Below are 19,184 nucleotides of genomic sequence, written 5' to 3' on the forward strand. Positions count from 1 at the left end.
GCCTGACTCTGCCCCCAAGTGCTGGAGTTAAAGGCGTGCGCCACCACCGCAGGCTTGTGTTTGTTCTTTTCAACGTGCACAGCACAGCAAGGTGTTTTCTGACCTGAATAGTCACTGTCAATAAGGCATTTAGAGAAAACACAAATATTTGCTAACTGGGCAACACACACACACACACACACACACACAGAGAGAGAGAGAGAGAGAGAGAGAGAGAGAGAGAGAGAGAGAGAGAAACAGACAGACAGACAGAGACAGAGAGAGAGAGAGAGAGAGCTGAAGAAGAAAGAAAGCCCGAGGCACACAGGAGAGCAAACGGGCAATGCTAGGGAGATGGACAACTGAGAAAAACTCACAAAGCCAAAAAACGATTCTTTGAAAACCAAACCAAACAGGCCCCCACTGGAATAAAAATCCCCAGTGAGAGGCCTGGGAGAGAGAGGTCCCATCCCTGGCAGCACACACGCACACACTCAGCATCGGGAAGAGAGACAAGTTTTTACCAGGAGTTATGAATAACTGTGTCTACAAATAAATTTCCTGAAACCACCACCAAAATGACACAATATAAAGCCAAAAAAATTTATAAACCTCTGATAAAACAGGTGCAGTGGCTTATACCTGAGGCAGGAGGATCCCTGCAAGTTTGAGACCAAGCTGAACTACAAAGTTCTTGTCAGTCCAGACTACAGAGCGAGTCTCTCCAAACTTAATTTGTTTTTGTTTTTCTCTGTGTACCTCTAGCTGTCCTGAATCTCGCTCTGTAGACCAGGCTGGCCTTAAACTCAGAGATCCACCTGCCTCTGCCTCCCGAATGCTGGCGTGCGCCACCACTGTCCGGCTGTGAATCTCTCAAAAACATCAAAAAGAAAGGAAAATACCCTACAAAGTTTTCTTCCTCCAGTGAAAAGTGAAGCCCAGGTACCAATGAAAAGAAACCAGTTAGAACCGAGTTATTAAAAAACTGGCTTTTAGTATCAACAGGAGCACGGGCCACAAGTCCACATCAAGCCAGAGTAATTGTCAAAAGCATGAGAGCCTGAGGGAATTCATTTCTTCTTCCCTTTGGAAGGCTTGGCAAAGAGAGCTGGGTCAATGTGCTCCTTTGCCAGGCCCCTGACAGAGAAGAGTCTGGCTGCACGCTCCTGCAGGGTGCCCCCACACTTCAGTCCAAGGGCCATCAGTTCACACTTGAGCCTCTCCAAGCCCAGCGACTCCAACTCCGACACAGAGCTGAATGCCAGCAGGTCCACAGCTTCCCGACCGAGAGCCTGATGGGAAAAGTAAAGAATTAAAGCCAGCCCCTTCCTCTGGCAACGGCTGTAATTACCAACTGCATGCTATTTCCAATGAACTGCTCTGACTGCACATCACCCTGCTATTGACCTGTCATCTAGACACCATCCACAGGAAGTTCTGATACACACAGGAAGCAAATTCTTATCTATGTATCTAGAAACAAACACTCAAGACAGCAACATGCACAGAATCCCCTCACAGATCCTCCCCTTACCGCCCCCCAAGATGGGGTCTGATACAGAAGTCAAAGCTAACATTGAACTTGCTTATGTGGCTCAAGCTGACTTTGAACTCCCGATTCTCCCATCTCTGCCTCTCAAGGGCTAGGATTACCAGCACGTACCACCATACTTGGCATCTGTTTTTGACAGCATCCTGCTATGTAGCCCTGGCCCCAAACGTTCAGTAATATTCCTGCCTCTGCCTCCCAAAACGCTGGGATAGTACAGTTGTGCACCACCAACTCCAGCTTGCAACATGTTCTTCTTTCTTCTTATTTTTTCTTTTTCCTGTTTTCTCTGTGTAATCCTGGCTATTCTGGAATTAGCTCTGCAGACCCAGGCTGGCCTCGAACTCAGAGATTCACCTGCCTCTGCCTCGCAAGTGCTGGGATTAAAGGTGTGCACCACCACTCTCAGCTTGGAACCCTTTTTTTAATATTTAAAAATGATTTTGTTTATATGCATTAGTGTTCTGTCTGCATGTATGTCTGTGTGAGGGTCAGATCTTGGAGTTACAGACAGTTGTGAGCTGCCATGTGGGTGCTGGGAATTGAACCTGGATCCTCTGGAAGATCAGTCAATGCTCTTAACTGAGCCATCTCTCCAGCTTCCTAAAATGTAATTTTATTACCGTGTGTTCGTATGTGTGGGGGCATGTGTGCCATGACATGCACATAGAGGTCAGAGGACACCTCTGGAGTCAGTTCTCTCCTTTGGCCTTTACAAGGGCTCTAGGACAGCCCTTGCTATGTAAGGGCTGAAGAAATGGTTCAGTTCTTAAGACAATCAGGGTCCCAACCAAAAGGACAGAACAACAGAATGTGAGATTTAGATTTAATGATAAACTTCAAAGGATGGGTTTTTCTCTTCTACAGGAAAGAAGACCTTCATATCCAGCTGACAATTATTCAATTTTGTCTGACATAAGAAAGAAAAAAATCTAAGTTGCAATTTAGCAGTAGGAAATACAGCACATTTCCTCAACTCGAAAGTATCAATACAGCCTTGCTATTGTGTACAGAGAAGTAAACCGTGGGCTGGAGAGAAGGCTCAATGTTCACCAACACTTGCTGCTCTATCTATCATGAGGACTGGAGTCTGGATATTAGCACCCATGTCAGGTTACTCACAAACACCTCAAACTCCAAGGGACTGATTCTGGCCTCCGTGAGCACCACAGACACTCATAAACATACACACAAAGGCAGACAGACAGACATACACAATCACACACTGACACACAATAAATCTAAGCCAGGTGTGGTGGTATACACCTTTAGGGTCAGCACTTGGGAGGCAGAGGCAGGCAGATCTCTGTGTGTTTGAGAACAGCCTGGTCTACACAGAGAAACCCTGTCTCGAAAAAAAACCAACAAAAAAAAAAAGGCGAGGGTCTTTGCTTCCTTCCCCAGCTTCTTTCCTATATAAACTGCTATTTTGGCCACACACTTTCTTGGTTCTGTTGGTCCACTGCCCGTCTCCTATCCTGTTCCTCTCTTGTACACACACACACACACACACACACACACACACACACACACTGCCCCCTCAAGGCCCTGTTGTTCAGTCCGGACTCTTCCAGATGCCTCTGGCTGTACTTCCTCATATCTACAATAAAATCCTTCTCCTCAAACATCAAACAAACAAAGCACTAAAAAAAAGAAAGAAAATCTAAGCCAGGCCCGGTGATGCACACCTTTGCTATCAGCCTTGGGAAGAGATGGGTCTCTGTGAGTTTAAGGCCAGCTTGGTCCACACAGGTAGTCCCAGGCCTGCCAGGGTTATACTGTGAACCCTGGTCTGAAACAACAACAAAGAAAGGTGCTAAAGTGAAGCCTGTCTTAGAACTGATGAAACATGGCGTCAAGGGCACCACCTAGTGGTAAAAGGTGTAATTCCAGCGCTTACAGGGGAACCAGCTTCCTGTCATCTGCACTGTTCTGATTAAATGTTTTCACTCAGCAGCTGTTGGGAGGATGCACATCTTTGAAAACTCACAGTGGATTGCTTTGTGATCACAGATTTTGAAGGCTGAGACGGACTGCTGAGTTCAAGGCAGCCTGAACTACAGAGTGAGTCCAAGCCAATCACTGAAGTAATTAATACCCTGTCTCAGAAAACAAAACAAAACAAAAACAAAAACAAAACTAAACTAAAAAGGGGCTGGAGAGCCAGATGACTCAGTGGTTAAGGGCCCTGGTTGCTCTTCCAGAGGACCTGGCTTTAATTCCTAGTGCCTATAAAGTAGCTCACAATCATCTGTGACTCCAGTTTCAGTGGACCCCAATACCCTCTTTTGGCCTCCATGGGTACCAAACCTGCACTTTTAATGCAGATATACATGCAGGCAGACCATCCACACACATAAAACAATAAAAATTTAAAAAGAAATGGAAAGGGCTGGGTTGGTGGCACATGCCTGTAATCCCAGCATTGGAGAGGTACAGGCAGGAAGATCATCTTCAGTTTGGGGCCAGCCTGGCCTACATAGCAAGTTCCAGTTCACCAAGAGCTACATATTCTTTATTTACATAATATTTTGATTTTTTAAAAATTTAAAAAAAAAAAAAAAAAAAGGAAAACCAAACCAAACCCCAACATACTGTGTCTCCTGAGTGGCTTCTCTCCAGGTCAGCAGCAGGGACGCTTTTCCTATCTTCTCCAGATTCTGTCATGGCAGTTCTGTCCCCACCAATCACTCCTGTCTCTTGGTCCTCTTGTGTGGGTTTGGGACTCTCTGTCTTCTTCTTCGCTGGGGTCTCTTCTGTTTCTGTGACCATCTGCGGTTCGCTGTGCTCCCTGGAAGACGTCTCTCCCAGCTCAGTTCGTGTGTTCTCCAAAATGTCCTGCCCAGGGTCGGTCCCGGTTTTCGGAAGCTCTTCTGGGGACTCGGAGTCTGCACTCACTCCTGAGCTCTGAGGACTGTGAGGACAGTCGGCCGCCCCCTCCACAGCACCACTACCACTTCCTGGAGCCCAGCAGCTCCGCTCCGAGGTACCAGGGGCTTCCTCACTGTCATCATCCGAGCTTCCAGCGCTGGACCCCTCGGCGGCCTCCAGTCCCTCCATGCCCAACCTGTGGGAGCAGCAGAAAGGAAGGTGTGACACCGTTTCCAACCTGCCCCCTCCCTGGTGCTGGACTCTGTCCGGCAGAGTAAGAGCACGGGCTGCCAAGACGGAGAGTAGGTAGATTTCAGAAAAGAGCACTCCAGAGGTGTAAAGAAGAGCCTGCAGTTAACCCTGTAAAACCCAGCAGGAGTGCTCGCCCTCAGGACACACGCTCTTCCTTGTATGTTCTCTTAGTCTTTCTTAAAATTGCGATTCTTTTAAAATTACACTTGAAACTTTCCCTTTCTATATTAATTTCAACTATGGACAATTAGACACAGTAAAAAGCCATAAAGAAAATCTTTAGGTCTGAGGGTGAAGCTCAGTGGCAGAATGCTTGTTTAGTATGTGTGAGGCCCTAGTATTATTTCTAGTATCATCAAGAAAGAGGGAGAACACCCTATGCTTTATTCATAATTGCTGTGCTGGACAGTTTTACATCAACTTGACACATCTAAAGTCATCTGAAAGGAGGAGACCTTAATTAAGAAAGTACCTCCACAAAATGGGGCTGTAGGCAGGCCTGCAGGGCATTTTCTTAATTAGTGACTGATGTGAGAGGACCCAGAACATTGTAGGTGGGGTCACCTCTGGGCTGGTGGCCCTGGTTCTATAAGAAAGCAGGCTCAGCAAGCCATAAAGAGCAAGCCAGTAAGCAGCCCTCCTCCACGGCCTCTGCATCAGCTCCTGCCTCCAGGTTCCTGCCCAGCTTGAGTTCCCATCCTGACTTCCTTCAATAATCAACAGTTATGTGGAAGCATAAGCCTAGAAACTCCTTGCCTCCCCAAGCTACTCTGGTCATGGTGTTCACTGAAGAGTGATAACAACGCTAAGTAGACGACAGCCCTAACTACAAAGTCTCCAAGGCATCGAACAAGTGGAGACTGGGTACAGAAACGGGAATCTCAGGCAACTTTACAACAAAAAGCAGAAGAGCTTGGCATGGCAGTGCATGCCTGTAATCCCAGCACCCAGAAGGGGAAGGCAAGAGGATCGGGAACTCTTTGTTCTTGGCTACACAGCAAGACCCGAGTCAAGAAACCCAAACAACTAGACACGGACGAACCTTAAGAAACATACATTAAACAAAAGAAGGCAGAGGTGACCTGAAACTCTAGAAAAGGCTAAAAGAACACCAACAAACATCGAATTGGCGGTAACTGGTTGCCGGAGTACCTTGGCTAAAGGATGTCTGAGGGCACATAAGGACTACTGCCCATATGAAAATTTTCCATCTTGACTGTATTTCAGGCAGAACATTCATACACATAAAATAATAAAAACTTGGAAAAAATGAATAAGGCTATTTTTTTAATGTGATGTTTCACTATGAAGGGAGAAGAATTGTCCTTCCGGGGCTAGGGAAACAGCTCAGGTGGTGATGTGCCTGACACACGCATGAGGACCTGGGTTCAGACCCCCCTACCCAGGTAAGAAGCCAGGTGAAGAGGGAACATCTGAGATCCCAGCACAGGGGCAGGAACAGGATCCTGGCACTCACTGGTTAGCAAACCTAACCGAACGGATAGATCAAGTTCAGTGAGGGACCATGTCAAAAAAAGATGGCAAGACATCAATGCCGACCTCTGGCCTCCACACACATGCACAGACAGGTACACACACAAACTTATCAACACTACTGACATGTACAGGGTGCCAATCAAAAAATCTAAAGACTGAAGCACTCTGGAAATGAGCTACCATCAATGCTACTTAAAAATGTGCTTGTTCAAGCCCTGGGTGTGGTGGCCCGTGTTGGTGATCTGAGATCAAAGCAGCAGGCTGATGCAGGAGAATCCAAGGTTGAAGGGTAGCCTGGCAGACAGAGCAATGCTCTATCACACACAAAAGAAAGAAAAGAAAATCAAAGAGGGGAGGGGAGGAGAGGGGAGGGGAGGGGAGGAGAGGGGAGGGGAGGGGAGGGGAGGAGAGAAGAGAGGGGAGGGGAGAGGAGGGAGAAAAGGCACTTGTGCAAACAGACAAGATGAAAACATCAATCAGGTCCTCAAGGACCAATCAGCAGAAAGCTGAGGAGACTGACCAAAAGCATTTCCTTTTCTTTGCACCTGCTCCCTGGTCTGTCTTTGACTTGATAGGCCGTTTCCGAGTCTCACTGATTTCTGCTGACACCATCTTGCTGGAGGCAGCCTGCATACCTGGGTGGAAAATTTAATCAGTTTTTTGTAAGGATATAATCTGGGTTGTAAAAAGTGCTATAATCTCTTAAAATTTTGTTGTTGTTGTTTTTTGAGACAGGGTTTCTCTGTGTAGCCTTGGCTGTCTTGGAACTTGCTCTGTAGACCAGGCTGGCCTCGAATTCAGAGATCTGCCTGCCTCTGCCTCTTGAGTGCTGAGATTAAAGGTATGCCCCACCACCGCCTCAATCTTGTTTATTTTTAAGGGACAGGGTTTCTCTGTGTGGCCTGGTTAGCCTGGAATTTACTGTGTAGACTATGAACTCACTGAAATCCATCTGCCTCTGCCTCACACTCAGCCCCTAGAATAGTATTTTCTGATTGATCCATCCATCCATCCATTTTTGGGGGAACAGGTCTCTCTATTATGTAGTTCTGCCATTCCTGGAACTTGCTATGCAGACCAGGCTGGCCTAGAACTCACAGAGCTCCCTCTGCCTCTGTCTCCTGAGTACTGCACTTAAAGGCATGTACCACCACATCCAGCTTAGAACAGGTTTTTGTTTGGTTGGTTGGTTTTTGGTTTTTCCTGACAGGGTTTCTCTGTATAACAGTCCTGGCTGTCCTGGAACTCACAAGCGATCTGCCTGCCTCTGCATCCCAAGTGCTGGGATTAAAGATATGCGCCACCACCACTCGGCTTTAGAACCGTATTTTTAAAACACCAATATGCAATTTGTAGCTGAGGCTGAAGGTTCATATCTAACAGTTATTTACAGACATTTGTCTTTCCTGTCCTAGCACACCCTTTTTAATGAAAAGGACCCTTTAAATCAACTACATTCATGACAGGCCCAGGACACTGCACTGGACGCTTAAAAGAATATGCTGAGGTGTATGCCAACTCCTGAAGGCTTTCCTTAACCCTGCACTGCCCAGAGACAGAAAAGATGCTCTTCCCTGGGGCCCAAGAGCCTAAGAAATTCGGAGGTTCAACGTGCCAGATGTTGCATCTGTGATGTGCTGGGTGTGGTGTGGGGTTAGCATGTGCTAGAAGGGCTGTGTTGATTTTTGAAGAGAAAGGTTCCACGGTTCCAAGGCTTCCGTCATCCTCTTGCAAACTGCTCAAGAGCCACTCCTCCCAGTGGAATGGTCTGAAGGCTCCCGGCTCCAGGGGCCTGCAGGGCACACAGGACTCCTGGCTCCCCTCACCTTTGAGGACGGAATCCTCCAGGCGCTCGGCCATCTCGTGGCACTGCCTCTGGTAGTCGGGGCTGCTGAAGCAGTGCTTGGGCTCCGCCAGCTTTCGCTGCAGCCTCTCCAGGCGCTTCTGCTCCTTCTCAGCCTCGCGCTCGGCTTGCTGTTTCACCCACTCGGCCATCCTGGGGAGGGTGGAGATGGAACTGAATGGACGCATCACTCACGAGCTTACATAGTCACGTGTCACAACAGCATTTAGATCAGTGGCAGACCACACACAGAAGGTGGTCCCATGCTACAATATAGTTGAAAAACTCTTACTGCTTAATGACACTGTAGTCACGTAACATTTACTCACCTGCTTATGCTGATGTGTTATTAAAACAACACCAAATAAAACAAACCTCCAGCTCTGAGTAGCATAAAAGTACAGAACAGGGTTGGAGAGATGGCTCAGAGGTTAGGAGCACTGGCTGCTCTTCCAGAGGTCCTGAGTTCAATTCCCAGCAACCACATGGTGGCTCACAACCATCTGTAATGAGATCTGGTGCCCTCTTCTGGCATGTAGGCATATATGCAGGCAGAAGAGTGTATTCATAATAAATAAAAAGTAGAGAACAGTCATGCACACGACATACTGCTTGCTCATAATTGCCGCTGATTTAGACAGCTACTGCACTATTTACTGGGGGAATCACAGGGATCAGACCCAGGATCTGAAGCGAGTGCTCTACCACCAACTGCACTGTTACTCTGCCACTGTTTCACTCACGCTCCTACTTATGAAGTCAAGTTTACGTATTAAAGGCCCAGTGGCGCACGCCTTTAATCCCAGCCCTGGGAGGCAGAGGCAGGCGCAGCTCTGTGAGTTTGAAGCCACTCTGGTCTACAGAGTGAGTTAAAGGACAGAGAGGGCTACAAGGAGAGACCCTGTCTCAAAAAACAAAAACCTAACAGACAGACAAACAAGTCAGGTTTACTGTGAAACTCCATGTCATGTCTCATAAGCGACACCTCACCCACATCAGTCCACAATCTCTTCACTGCATCAGGTGACTGATCATACGTCTGGGTTTACTAATACTCCCTCTGTGAGGCTTGCATCAGGGATTCTGGTAACGCGTTTTCTCAGAACTCACCAAGCATTCTGACTACATAAAGAATGCTCCCAAGACAATGAATGGACTCCCAGTCATACTGTGACACTTCTGAAAGGTGTGTCGTGCCTAATGTTACCATACTGTAAGAGACTTAATTACAAAGTGCATAGCTTACGCTTTCTCGTGATTGACATCTCGTAATCTCCTCCCACTGAGGTCCCGGCAGGCTTCTCGATTGGTTGTCTTCTCTATCTGAGCACCAAGAGCTCGAAGCATAGACCCAAAACCTGAAACCAACATATAGACAGATTAAGTGGTTAAGGATGCCAAGGACAGACACAAGCCAGATTAATGAGAATAACCTATATCACAAGACTAAAAATAAACCCCACACTCTTTCTTTTTGTTTTTGAAAAAGGAGATGGACATCAAGGTTTCTACCCAGGAAACAAAGGTATTGATCAATTGGATTAGCTTTGTGTTTGCTGCCTTTCACTTTGTATTTCTGAAATGCTGTTCTGTACAGGTAGGATCAATGAAAAGCTTTAGTCAATGCCAGAGACTCCAAGATCCCTAGATGGAGAACTATGTAATGGGACTTCGGAGGTAGCTCAGTCAGTTAAGTGCATGCTGTATAAGCCTAAGGAACTGAGTTCTGGATCCTCAGCATCCATGCAAAAGCTGCACACAAGACATGTGCTTATAACCTCAGCAATGCCGACTAGAGGATCCCTGGAGTTCATTAGCCAAACTGGTAAACTCCAGGGTCAGTGAGAAATCCCGTCTCTACAAATAAAATGAAGAGACTCCGAGGAAGACAGCCCATCTCAACCCACAGCCTCCACATACATGTGCTAACTCACAAATATGCACTCCTACACACATGCACAGGAACACATACACCAGACATACAGAACTAGAATTACATGTTGATTTAGAAGGTGACTCATTGTAGGAAATCATGTGCCTTTCCCCTTGGAGTACAAATTTGCTGTAAGAAGCACATCAGATTGGCCACCAGTACATCTACATCAGCTATGGGGGGGGGGGTGTTTGTTTGTTTGTTTTTTGAGACAGGGTTTCTCTGTGTAGCCCTGGCTGTCCTAGAACTCAACTCTGTAGACCAGAGTGGCCTCGAACTCAGAGATCTGCCTGCCTCTGTCTCCTGAGTGCTGAGACTAAAGGCGTGTACCACCACTGCCCGGCTATATCACACTGTATTTAAAAACCAACTGGAGAGGAAGCAGAGGCAGGAGCATGTCTGTGAGTCTGAGGACAGCCTGGTCTACACAGGTAATGGTGGCTCATGTACTCTGGGAAGGACAAGAAGGAAAACTGAAGTGAATTTGAGCTACATTCCGAGTTCCACATCAGACTGGCTACAAATTAATAAAGAAACAAACAAAAACTTCAAAATTATTAAGTGAGCCTGGCAATGATACCACCTACCTATAATCCCAGCATTTAGGAAATTGAGGCAGGAGGATTGGCACAAATTCAAGGTTAGTTTGACTTTCTTATCAAGACCCTGTCTTAAAAGATAAATAATAGTTGTAATAATGTGGTATTCTTTCCCCCACACTTTGGTTTTTCGAGAAAAAGCTTCTCTGTGTAGCTCCCCTTGGCTGTCCTAGAAATCCTCTGTAGACCAGGCTCGCCTTGAATTCAAAGATCCCCTGACTCTGCCTCCTGAGTGCTGGCGTTAGAGGTGTGTGCCACCACACCAGGCATTTCTTCTTAAGTTTGGGGGTGGGGCAACTCTAAGCTGCTGGCATCTGAGAACATGCTGCTTTCTTATGGACACATTTCAACAGGCAGGATGATTTCAACAGTCTGAGATGTCTGTCCTATGAAAGCAAACCACATCAGACTCTGAGAAAACTTGAAAATATGCTCGTGTATCAGAAGAAACAACCACAGCTGTTCACGATCTGTTTTCATTCTTCTGGTTTCTTTGCTTTTGTTGGGCATGGTAGCTCATGTCTTTAATTCCAGCTGGGAAGGCAGAGGCAGACACATCTCTGTCAGTTCAAGGTCAGCCTGGTCTATAAAGTGAGTTCCAGGACAGCCAAGGTTCTGTTACACAGAGAAACCCTGTCTTGAAAGAAACAAACCAAAAAAATTATTTACGTGCACTGGTGTTTTGCCTGCATGTATGTCTGTGTGAAGGTGTCAGATCTTGGAGTTACAGACAGTTGTGAGCTGCCATGTGGGTACTGGGAATTGAACCTAGGTCCTCCAGAAAAGCAGACAGTGCTTTTAACCACTGAGCCTTCTCTCCAACCTTTTACCCTCCTCTTTATTTTCTTGGTTTTCCGAGACAGGGTTTCTCTGTGTAACAGCTCTGGCTGTCCTAGAACTTACTCTGTGGACCAGGCTGGCCTTGAATTCAGAGATCTGCCTGCCTCTGCCCCCCAAGTGCTGGGATTAAAGGTGTGCACCACCACTGCCTGGCCTTTGCCTCACCAGTAGAGCCAGGAGCTTAGTCCACCTGGCCTGGCAAGAGTTGTTTCCTAAGGTGACTTTGGGTCACCCTTACAAGTACAGCAGGAGACAAAATCTTGAGAGCAACAGGTCTGACTGTTTTAAAGCTTGCCCTTCAGCAAACTGGAAGAAACAATGATCACCTTTCATCGCTAACCCTCCCTAAAGTATCGCAGCCAACACTCTCAAAGAGCAGCCTAGCTGGAGAAGCAAGGCTTTGTCCAAGTTATTTTTTTTTCTCAAAAAGAATAAACCCCCAAAATTACCCAAAACTGAGTAAAAATGGTTCCACAAGGCAAAATAAGGCTGGTATATCAGAGACCAACAAGTCTGTTGATTTCAAACACACTAAGAACCACGGACAACAAGCCACCACCGTCATGTCCTACCTCCTTTCCCCCCACAGAGCCTGGGCTCCAAACTGTACACAGCCCCATGCTGCACCGTGTCGCTGGCGGCAACGAGGACTCCACTGCATTTCACAAAGAAGCAGTCCGCAGGAACTCCCTAGAGACAAGAGTAATTTTTTAATACCTTCATGACATGACACCAGACGAGACCTAACTTCTTATTCTTTTATTAATCTTGTTAACAAACAGATAAAGGTCTGGTTACTATTTGTTAAGCTGAAAACAATGACTAAACCAGTTCTTCTCTATGTTCGGGTGCAGTTTCCACTGTGACCCGAGCATCTCCCTTCTGTCTCTCATAGTCACCTGAACCATGGCAGCAGGCTACACAGCGCTCAGAAGCCTCATTCGTTTCTCCTGACTGGTTGAAAAAATAAAAGTCAATATCAAAACTGATCCAAAGCTTAAAACTGCCAGCCATCCTGACATGTGTAGGTAGGGAAAAGAAGGGAGAAGGCAGAGGCAGGGGTACATTTGGGGAGTTTTGTTTTGTTTTAGGGGAGGTATTATATCACTATGTAGCCTAGATTCTAGACTCAAACTTGCAATCTTCCTTCCTCAGTCTTCAAGGGCTGAGATATCAGGGCATGCACCAATGAGGATTTTAGATTTTTACTCTAAATAAAACTACTGGCCTGGCAAGGTGACCATGCCTTTAATCCCAGCAGATGGGAGGCAGAGGCAGACGGATCTCTGTGAGTTCCATGACAGCAACATTACATAAGAGAGAGAGAGAGAGACCTTGTCTCAAAAACCAAACCAAACTCCCCCCCCACACACACACAGAGCTGTCAATATACTAATGTCACTTAAAGCCATGTGACAGCATACAATCACATAAGAGGAAAAGTTATCAGGAAAAAGATGAGAAGATACACCCCAGTGACTCCAAAGTTAGAGTCTGGGGGAGGAGGCGGCAGTGGAGGACTAGAAGGGAGGCCAGAGGGAGGAAAAGGGAAGATGGTGACGGATGGATGCGTGGGACAGCCATGGTCAACTGTGTCACACAATAAACACAAAACATTAAAAAATAAAAATAAATAAATATGTGATGAAAACTCAAAACTGACTGCTCTTCTGTTGTGCTGAACACCATGACCAAAAGCAAGTAGGGAGGAGAGGACTGATGTCAGCTTACACCCCCAGGACACAGTCTGGCAGGAGCTGAAGCAGAAACCATGGGGAAGCTCTGCTCACTGGCCTGCTCTCTCTGGTTGCTCAGCTAGCTTTCCTATGCATCCCAGGCCCACACGCCTGGGGTGGCACCACCCACAGTAACCTTGGCCTTCCTAATCAATTAGCAATCAAGAAAATGATTCCCAGACAATTCCACAGGCCAGTTGGGTAGAGACAACCGTCAACTGAGAATCCCGTGGACAACTCTTAGCTATGTCAAGTTGACAGCTGAACCTAACTGTACAAAGAAGGTAACCACAAATCACTTGTAGAGTGACAGTTCATCCACAGCGGAGAAGGCTGAAAGGCAGAGGCGTGAGTGTGAAGACAGCAAGTCTCTCACCTTCTCAGTGAGGAAAACACCACAAACAAAAAGGACAAGGGAAGAAGAGCTAGGGAGCTGAGGCCATCCCCAGCAAAAGGATTGGTATGAAGTGCTACTCTTGTCTGTGAAACTGTCTACCTTAAGTTGTAAAGACTCACCTCATATTAATGTTATAACTAAAATCCACTTTAACATCTTTATATGTAATATATACGGTCTTTCCAAATTTTTTGTTTTGTTTTTTGAGATAGGTTTTCTCTCTGTAGCCCTGGATGTCCTCAAACTCACCTGCCTCTGCCTCCCAGTGTGGGATTAAAGCCACTGACTGGCTACAAAACTTTGAAAGACACTAATGTGAAGGCAGAAACTATTATTTCCAAACAAAATTGCTTTTTTGTTGTTGTTCTTTGAGGCAGGGTTTATCTGTTTAACAGTCCTGGCTGTCCTGGAACTTGCTTTGTAGACCAGGCTGGCCTCGAAACTCACTGAGATCCACTTGCCTCTGCCTCCCAAGTGCTGGGATTAAAGGTGTGTACCACCACTGCCTGGCTGTTTAAAAAAAAAAAAAAAAAAAACACTAACAAAAGCTGTGTTTTCTTTTCTTTTTTTTACAAAAAGATTTCCTTTTCATTATTTTAAATTATGTGTAGGTGTATTATGTCTGTCTGTATGTAGGTATGGGCATATCAGCACAGATGTCCTCAGAGGCCAGAGGCACTTAGTCCCCTTGAGCCAGAGTTACAGATGGTTGTGAGCTACCCGACATGGGTGCTAGGAGCCAAATTCAAGTCCTCTGGAAGAACAGCAAGTGCTCTTAACCACAGAGCCATCACTCCAGTCCCCTGCATTTTCTATTGAAGATTCTTGTCAGTTAAGTCTCTAGTAGAAAACAGAATAAGAAAATAAATTTCACAGATGTGTGGACAAGTGCTTCAAGCACAAAGTATTTACTCATCCCCTTGTCTGGTCAGCCCGAGTGTCAGGACAAACCATGGGTAAATGTTCTGACCCACTGCAGTGAGGAGGAACAGTAACAAGAGTAATCACAGGATATCTCCCCAGCCCCTAACAGAAAGCAAGCAATATTACAGGATGGAGTCTGGGGAAATTTAAATAAAGCAGTATTCTGACAGGCTTAAAACAAAGCAGGTGTGTAAGAGCCAACATCAGGTCTGGACTGTTGAGTATACCCAGGCTCCTCTTCCCTTGGAACTGCAAATTTTAGATGTAGAACTATTCAGAAGCCCCTAATTGCAAGTTGCACACCTGGGCTAGAAATTAAGTGCCCTAGGCGGGAATGGTGGTGCACACCTTTAATCCCAGGCAAAGGAAGTCGGATCACTAAGTTTGAGGCTGGCCTGGTCTACATCGTGAGATCCAGGACAGCCAGGGCTACACAGAGAAACCCTGTTTTGAGGGGGAAAAAATGAAGTGGTGTTCTTCCCTGCGTCACCACTGCCGGAGCAGTTCTGCATTTTTTACTGGACTTCAGTATAGAAAAGAAAACAAAAGGCCAGATGTGGTGGTATACACAAATAATCCCAGAACCCATGTTGAGACCATACTGGGCTGGGGTACAAGACAAGACTTTGCAGGTTTGGTTTTTTTTTTTCCTCCTCCTTTTTTTAAAAGAACAAAGAAATTAGAAAAATCACATCATGACAGCGATGGTGGCACATGCCTTTAATCCCAGCACTCAGGAGGCAGAGGCAGGCGGATCTCTGTGAGTTCGAGGCCAGCCTGGGTTACAGAGTGAGTTCCAGGAAAGGTGCAAAGCTACAGAGAGAAACCCTGTCTTGAAAAACAAAAAAACCAAACAAACAAAAAAAGAAAATCACATTATTTACAAGCACACACTGCTTCTTCGCAGAACTAGATTTAGTACTTTAACATGTGTTAAGCTTATACATAACAAGCAGAGAAAACAGACTCCAACAACACATAAACAGGTGTGGTCATTAAAAAAAAAAAACAACAACGTTCTAGACCAAATGTCCAGAATAAAATTAGATTCAGGGAGACCAGTAAGTTCTTTAGATAATCGAAGAGGTTTAGAATTTCATAGTCAGTAAAAGAATGTTTATTTGGGAATTAAAGCGCACAACTTTAGAAGCCCTTGACCAGGGTTTCATAAATTCACGTGGACAAAAAGAACAGGCAGAGTCTAAAGAGGGCCAAGAGCCTGTGGTGTCAACAGAACCTGTGAGTGACTGGCTGTGACCAGTGATCAGATGAATCCGTGTCCTTCTCTAAACGTCCTTTGGCCTGGGTCTGGCTACGGCCTGTTCTCTAGGTTGGAACTAACAGGGTTTCCAGATGGGTGCATTAAAAAAGCATATTCCTATCCATAATATGAATGTAAGAAGTCTTAACGGCATCATTTAGGGATAAAGAAACAGAACCAAAGAGTTTCTAATCAAGGTTGGGTAAGGGCCGTAACTGGATTGTTTTCTCTTACGATGTGGGGGCAAAACAACTACCGCCATAGAATACCAGAGGAAGGCCCCAATACTGATCGGGAGCACCTGGAACTGGAGAAATCTCAGCCTCAAAAACTGAAACGTCCAGACAACAGAGGCACCCACGACAAACCCAGCCCGGCCGGATGAGCCTCCTTCCCCCACCTTCCGGGAGCCGCGATCCTCACCTCTTCCTGGCAGTGTCGGTAGATAACATCGCGCACGGAGCACCTCGCCGAGGCACACGGCAGCGCCTTGCACCCGGTTCCGGGGCCGCGAACCCACGCCAGCACCGCAACCTCCGCCATCTCGCCGGGTGACGGAACCTCCGGGCGGTGACGAACACTAGGCGACGCAACCCTCTGGTCGCACCTTGATGACGAAAGGCCTCCGCTTCCAGCGCCCCGCCCCGCACGTTTCCACTCACCCCGCCTTTCCGGAGGGCGGTCACGTGGCCCGGCGTCGCGAGGCCGGTGTGGGGGGAGGGGACAGGAAAGGCCTGCGGGAGGCCGATAAGCCCACAGAGCGCTGAGGCTAGGCGTTGCTAGGGGCGGTTGCTAGGGCGGGGCTCCAGGGACCGGCTATAAAGGGCCAGCTCTGGGCGCGGCTGGAGCGCTTGGGCTGTGAGCGATAAGCCTGGCTCTGGCTCCGCCCCGCGCGGCAGGCCAGAGCTCCGCTCGCGTTTGTGTAGCTATTTTTGGGTCTGGGAGGACTGGGGCCCGGCAGGCCCTGCTCCCCGATGCTGCAGGGGAGAGAGCGGGCTCGATGGCGCCTTCCTCCACCCGCGAGGCCTCCCAGCTCCTGGGGAGCGGCCCTCAGTGGTCCCCGCACCACAGCCCCTGCCCGCGTCGGTCCCTCTAGGTTTACGTTGGTTTCCTGAAGCAGTCACCCTCCCTTCATCGTCCATCACGTTTTATTTTTGCATGTTTGTGCTCTGCGCCGTCCCCGCTTCAGCTGTGTTTTCAAAATATTTCACAGCAAATGGGCCCTTGTGAACGGCATGGGCGGGAATGACGTTTATTGCCATGCTGCTTCCAAAAAACCTCGCTGCAACGTTCATTCTGCACCATGGAAACACTCGCGCAGATTTTACAGAAAATAACTTTCAAGGTTCGGGCGCCGAGGGAGGCCCTTAATATTTAATATGCGGGGATGATGGTGTTTCTAAAATACTGAACAATTTAAAGCTGCTAATGTGAGGCTAGGAGGATTATCGGGAGATAACTCCGTCTCCTGAACACAGATGCCCTGGCCCACAGAACCGTGTTCTCTGCTGTTAAGATGAAGGCAGATGGAACTAATCGCTGAGGGGGAAGCGCAAAATCTGAAATCCTTTAACTGAGAATGAACAAAATAGGATTCTAAGTCCTGTGAAGTTATAGATCTGTTGTTATTACACACAGGCGGGAGACAGGGCCTCCATGAGGATTCCAGGATATGAAGAAAAATCACACCAACCATGTTGTACCGGTGGGCGTCTCATCAATATGGAAGCAGGACAAACCGGGGAGCACATGACCTTCAATCTTTTCCCATTCCACCCTTTAGCGTGTAGATCTAACTGCTTATTTATTATTTCCACCTTTGGGGAATCAGAAATGACCATTTCAACAGTCTGGCAGCTTCTGCCTCTGCAAGCAAATAACCAGATAATGGTCAGTTTGGGGTTATGTAACATTTCCTTGTCAGGATAGTGCTTTGTAAGCTGGAAGGTTCCAGAAGGATTTCCTTCTAACAAGGAAAGTCCACATCATTTATTACTAACATTCAATTTACTACTCCCCAAACCCAATGTCTGAATGAATTCACTTTTTATCCCTTGGTTGTACTTAAATTCCTATTACAAAGAAGTCCCAAGTAATAAGCCAGCATTTTGTCATTTAAAATACGAACTAATCATTATTAACTTTTCAGGGATACAAACCTCCTGAGCAATCTGTTAAACCTTCACAGCGAGCTCCATACACTGTGACATACACAAAATAGATGTTACATAAATATTAGTTGGTTATTTGATGAATTACTATCTAACACTAATTATCCCCAGTGTGCATATGAAGAAACATATTTCCCACTAACACAGAACATTCTATGCTGAGAATACAGAAATCAACTTGAATTGGTCTCTATAAATGCATTTAAGTAATGGGAGAAAGTGAGGCATCAGAAGTTAAAGATGTGGCCAAGAACACGATGCATATTAACTGAGGAAAGAGCTGGAAAGACAACTGGTTAGCTCGGCTGCTGGAGCTACGTTGTCATATCCAGTGGCCAGCGCTTTGGGGTGAGGCCAGTCGGTGATTGTGTAAAATAGAGTTACTGCTGCCCCCTTCCCAATCTCATGGTGTCGGATGAAGAAATGACAGGAAGGCACGCGTGTGGCTAGGACAGGTTAATGGCGGGGGAGGGGGCAGTTCCTCAATTGTCGGAACCGTGCAGCTGTGCTCCTAGGGCTGCGCAGTTGGTGCTCTTCCAGAGACGCCACACTGGCTTTGTTCCTGCCTGTGTTCCCAAAAGAATGACTCCAGCTGTACATCTGCTTTCTGAGGACTGGTTCAGCTGCCACGAGAGGGACACGATGAGAGAGAGCATCCTGAGGCAATGGGGAGCGATTGTTCACTGCCAGGAAATGACAGCACAAGACAGGCAATGTTTGTGTGGCAACCCATGACGGGAGCTTGATTGAGCCAAATGTCATGCTGTTCTGTGAGGGCAGGAAGCAGAGCCGGGTTCTGGCACTTTCCACAAACAACAGCAAGGCTCCTAAACCAGTCACTTTCCAGGTTGTGTCCATGTGTGACATGCCAGGCACTCTTCTGTGTTTTCAGCCATGTTCAGGCTCAGCGGAAAGGAAAGGCTATTAATATCGTTTTCGTGACAAAGGACAATGGGACAAGCTGGCTCCTCTAGTGCCACAAACGCAAAACCACCATCAATTCCCAAATTGGCAAGTGTTGTCTTATAGGATGGCTTCAGCCCTAGGAACAATGAGGTCGGCTCCTGGGATGGAAAAACAGCATCTGGGGAAGAGCCTAGGAGTCCACACTGGCGGTGGACGTGTGGGAGGCGGAGCCTGGAGCAAGCCCCAAGATGTTTGGCTGCCGGGGCAAGCAAAACTCCACTCTCCTTCTCTTATTGGATGGGAAATCAGGGGAAGCATCCAGGGTGAGATGGAAACAGAGGCAGAGAAGGCTGTGTTCAAGCACTGATGCTGGGAAAGAGACTGCAGAGAAAAGAGCAGCAGAGCAGCGATGAGAACTGGACCCAC

At 47.0% G+C, this 19,184-nt stretch overlaps 1 protein-coding gene across 1 annotated transcript; it reads right to left on the reverse strand.

Annotated features, from left to right (window-relative positions):
* Positions 1 to 953: 953 nt before the first annotated feature.
* On the reverse strand, positions 954 to 16,396 carry Sde2 (SDE2 telomere maintenance homolog). Its single transcript, XM_059280260.1, has 7 exons — positions 16,105 to 16,396; positions 11,936 to 12,053; positions 9,238 to 9,349; positions 7,975 to 8,144; positions 6,669 to 6,783; positions 4,124 to 4,595; positions 954 to 1,271 (listed from the first exon to the last, which is right to left on the reverse strand). The coding sequence occupies exons 1-7, from the start codon at positions 16,222 to 16,224 to the stop codon at positions 1,050 to 1,052; spliced, it is 1,329 nt and encodes a 442-aa protein (XP_059136243.1). The 5' UTR covers positions 16,225 to 16,396; the 3' UTR covers positions 954 to 1,049.
* Between the last annotated feature and the right edge of the window lie 2,788 nt (positions 16,397 to 19,184).

This window comes from Peromyscus eremicus, chromosome 15 (genome assembly GCF_949786415.1).
Source record: "Peromyscus eremicus chromosome 15, PerEre_H2_v1, whole genome shotgun sequence".
In the NCBI taxonomy this organism is placed as follows: Eukaryota; Metazoa; Chordata; class Mammalia; order Rodentia; family Cricetidae; genus Peromyscus; species Peromyscus eremicus.

What these genes read in the sequence shown, in the direction of transcription:
- Sde2 (XM_059280260.1), bottom strand. Translation starts at nt 16,224, where the DNA reads ATGGCGGAGGTTGCGGTGCTGGCGTGGGTTCGCGGCCCCGGAACCGGG. An exon ending in GCTCTGTGGGGGGAAAGGAG is followed by an intron (nt 9,350 to 11,935) that starts GTAGGACATGAC and finishes TGTTGGTTTCAG; the next exon opens with GTTTTGGGTCTATGCTTCGA. An exon ending in GAAGCCACTCAGGAGACACA is followed by an intron (nt 1,272 to 4,123) that starts GTATGTTGGGGT and finishes TTTTCCCATCAG; the next exon opens with GCTCTCGGTCGGGAAGCTGT.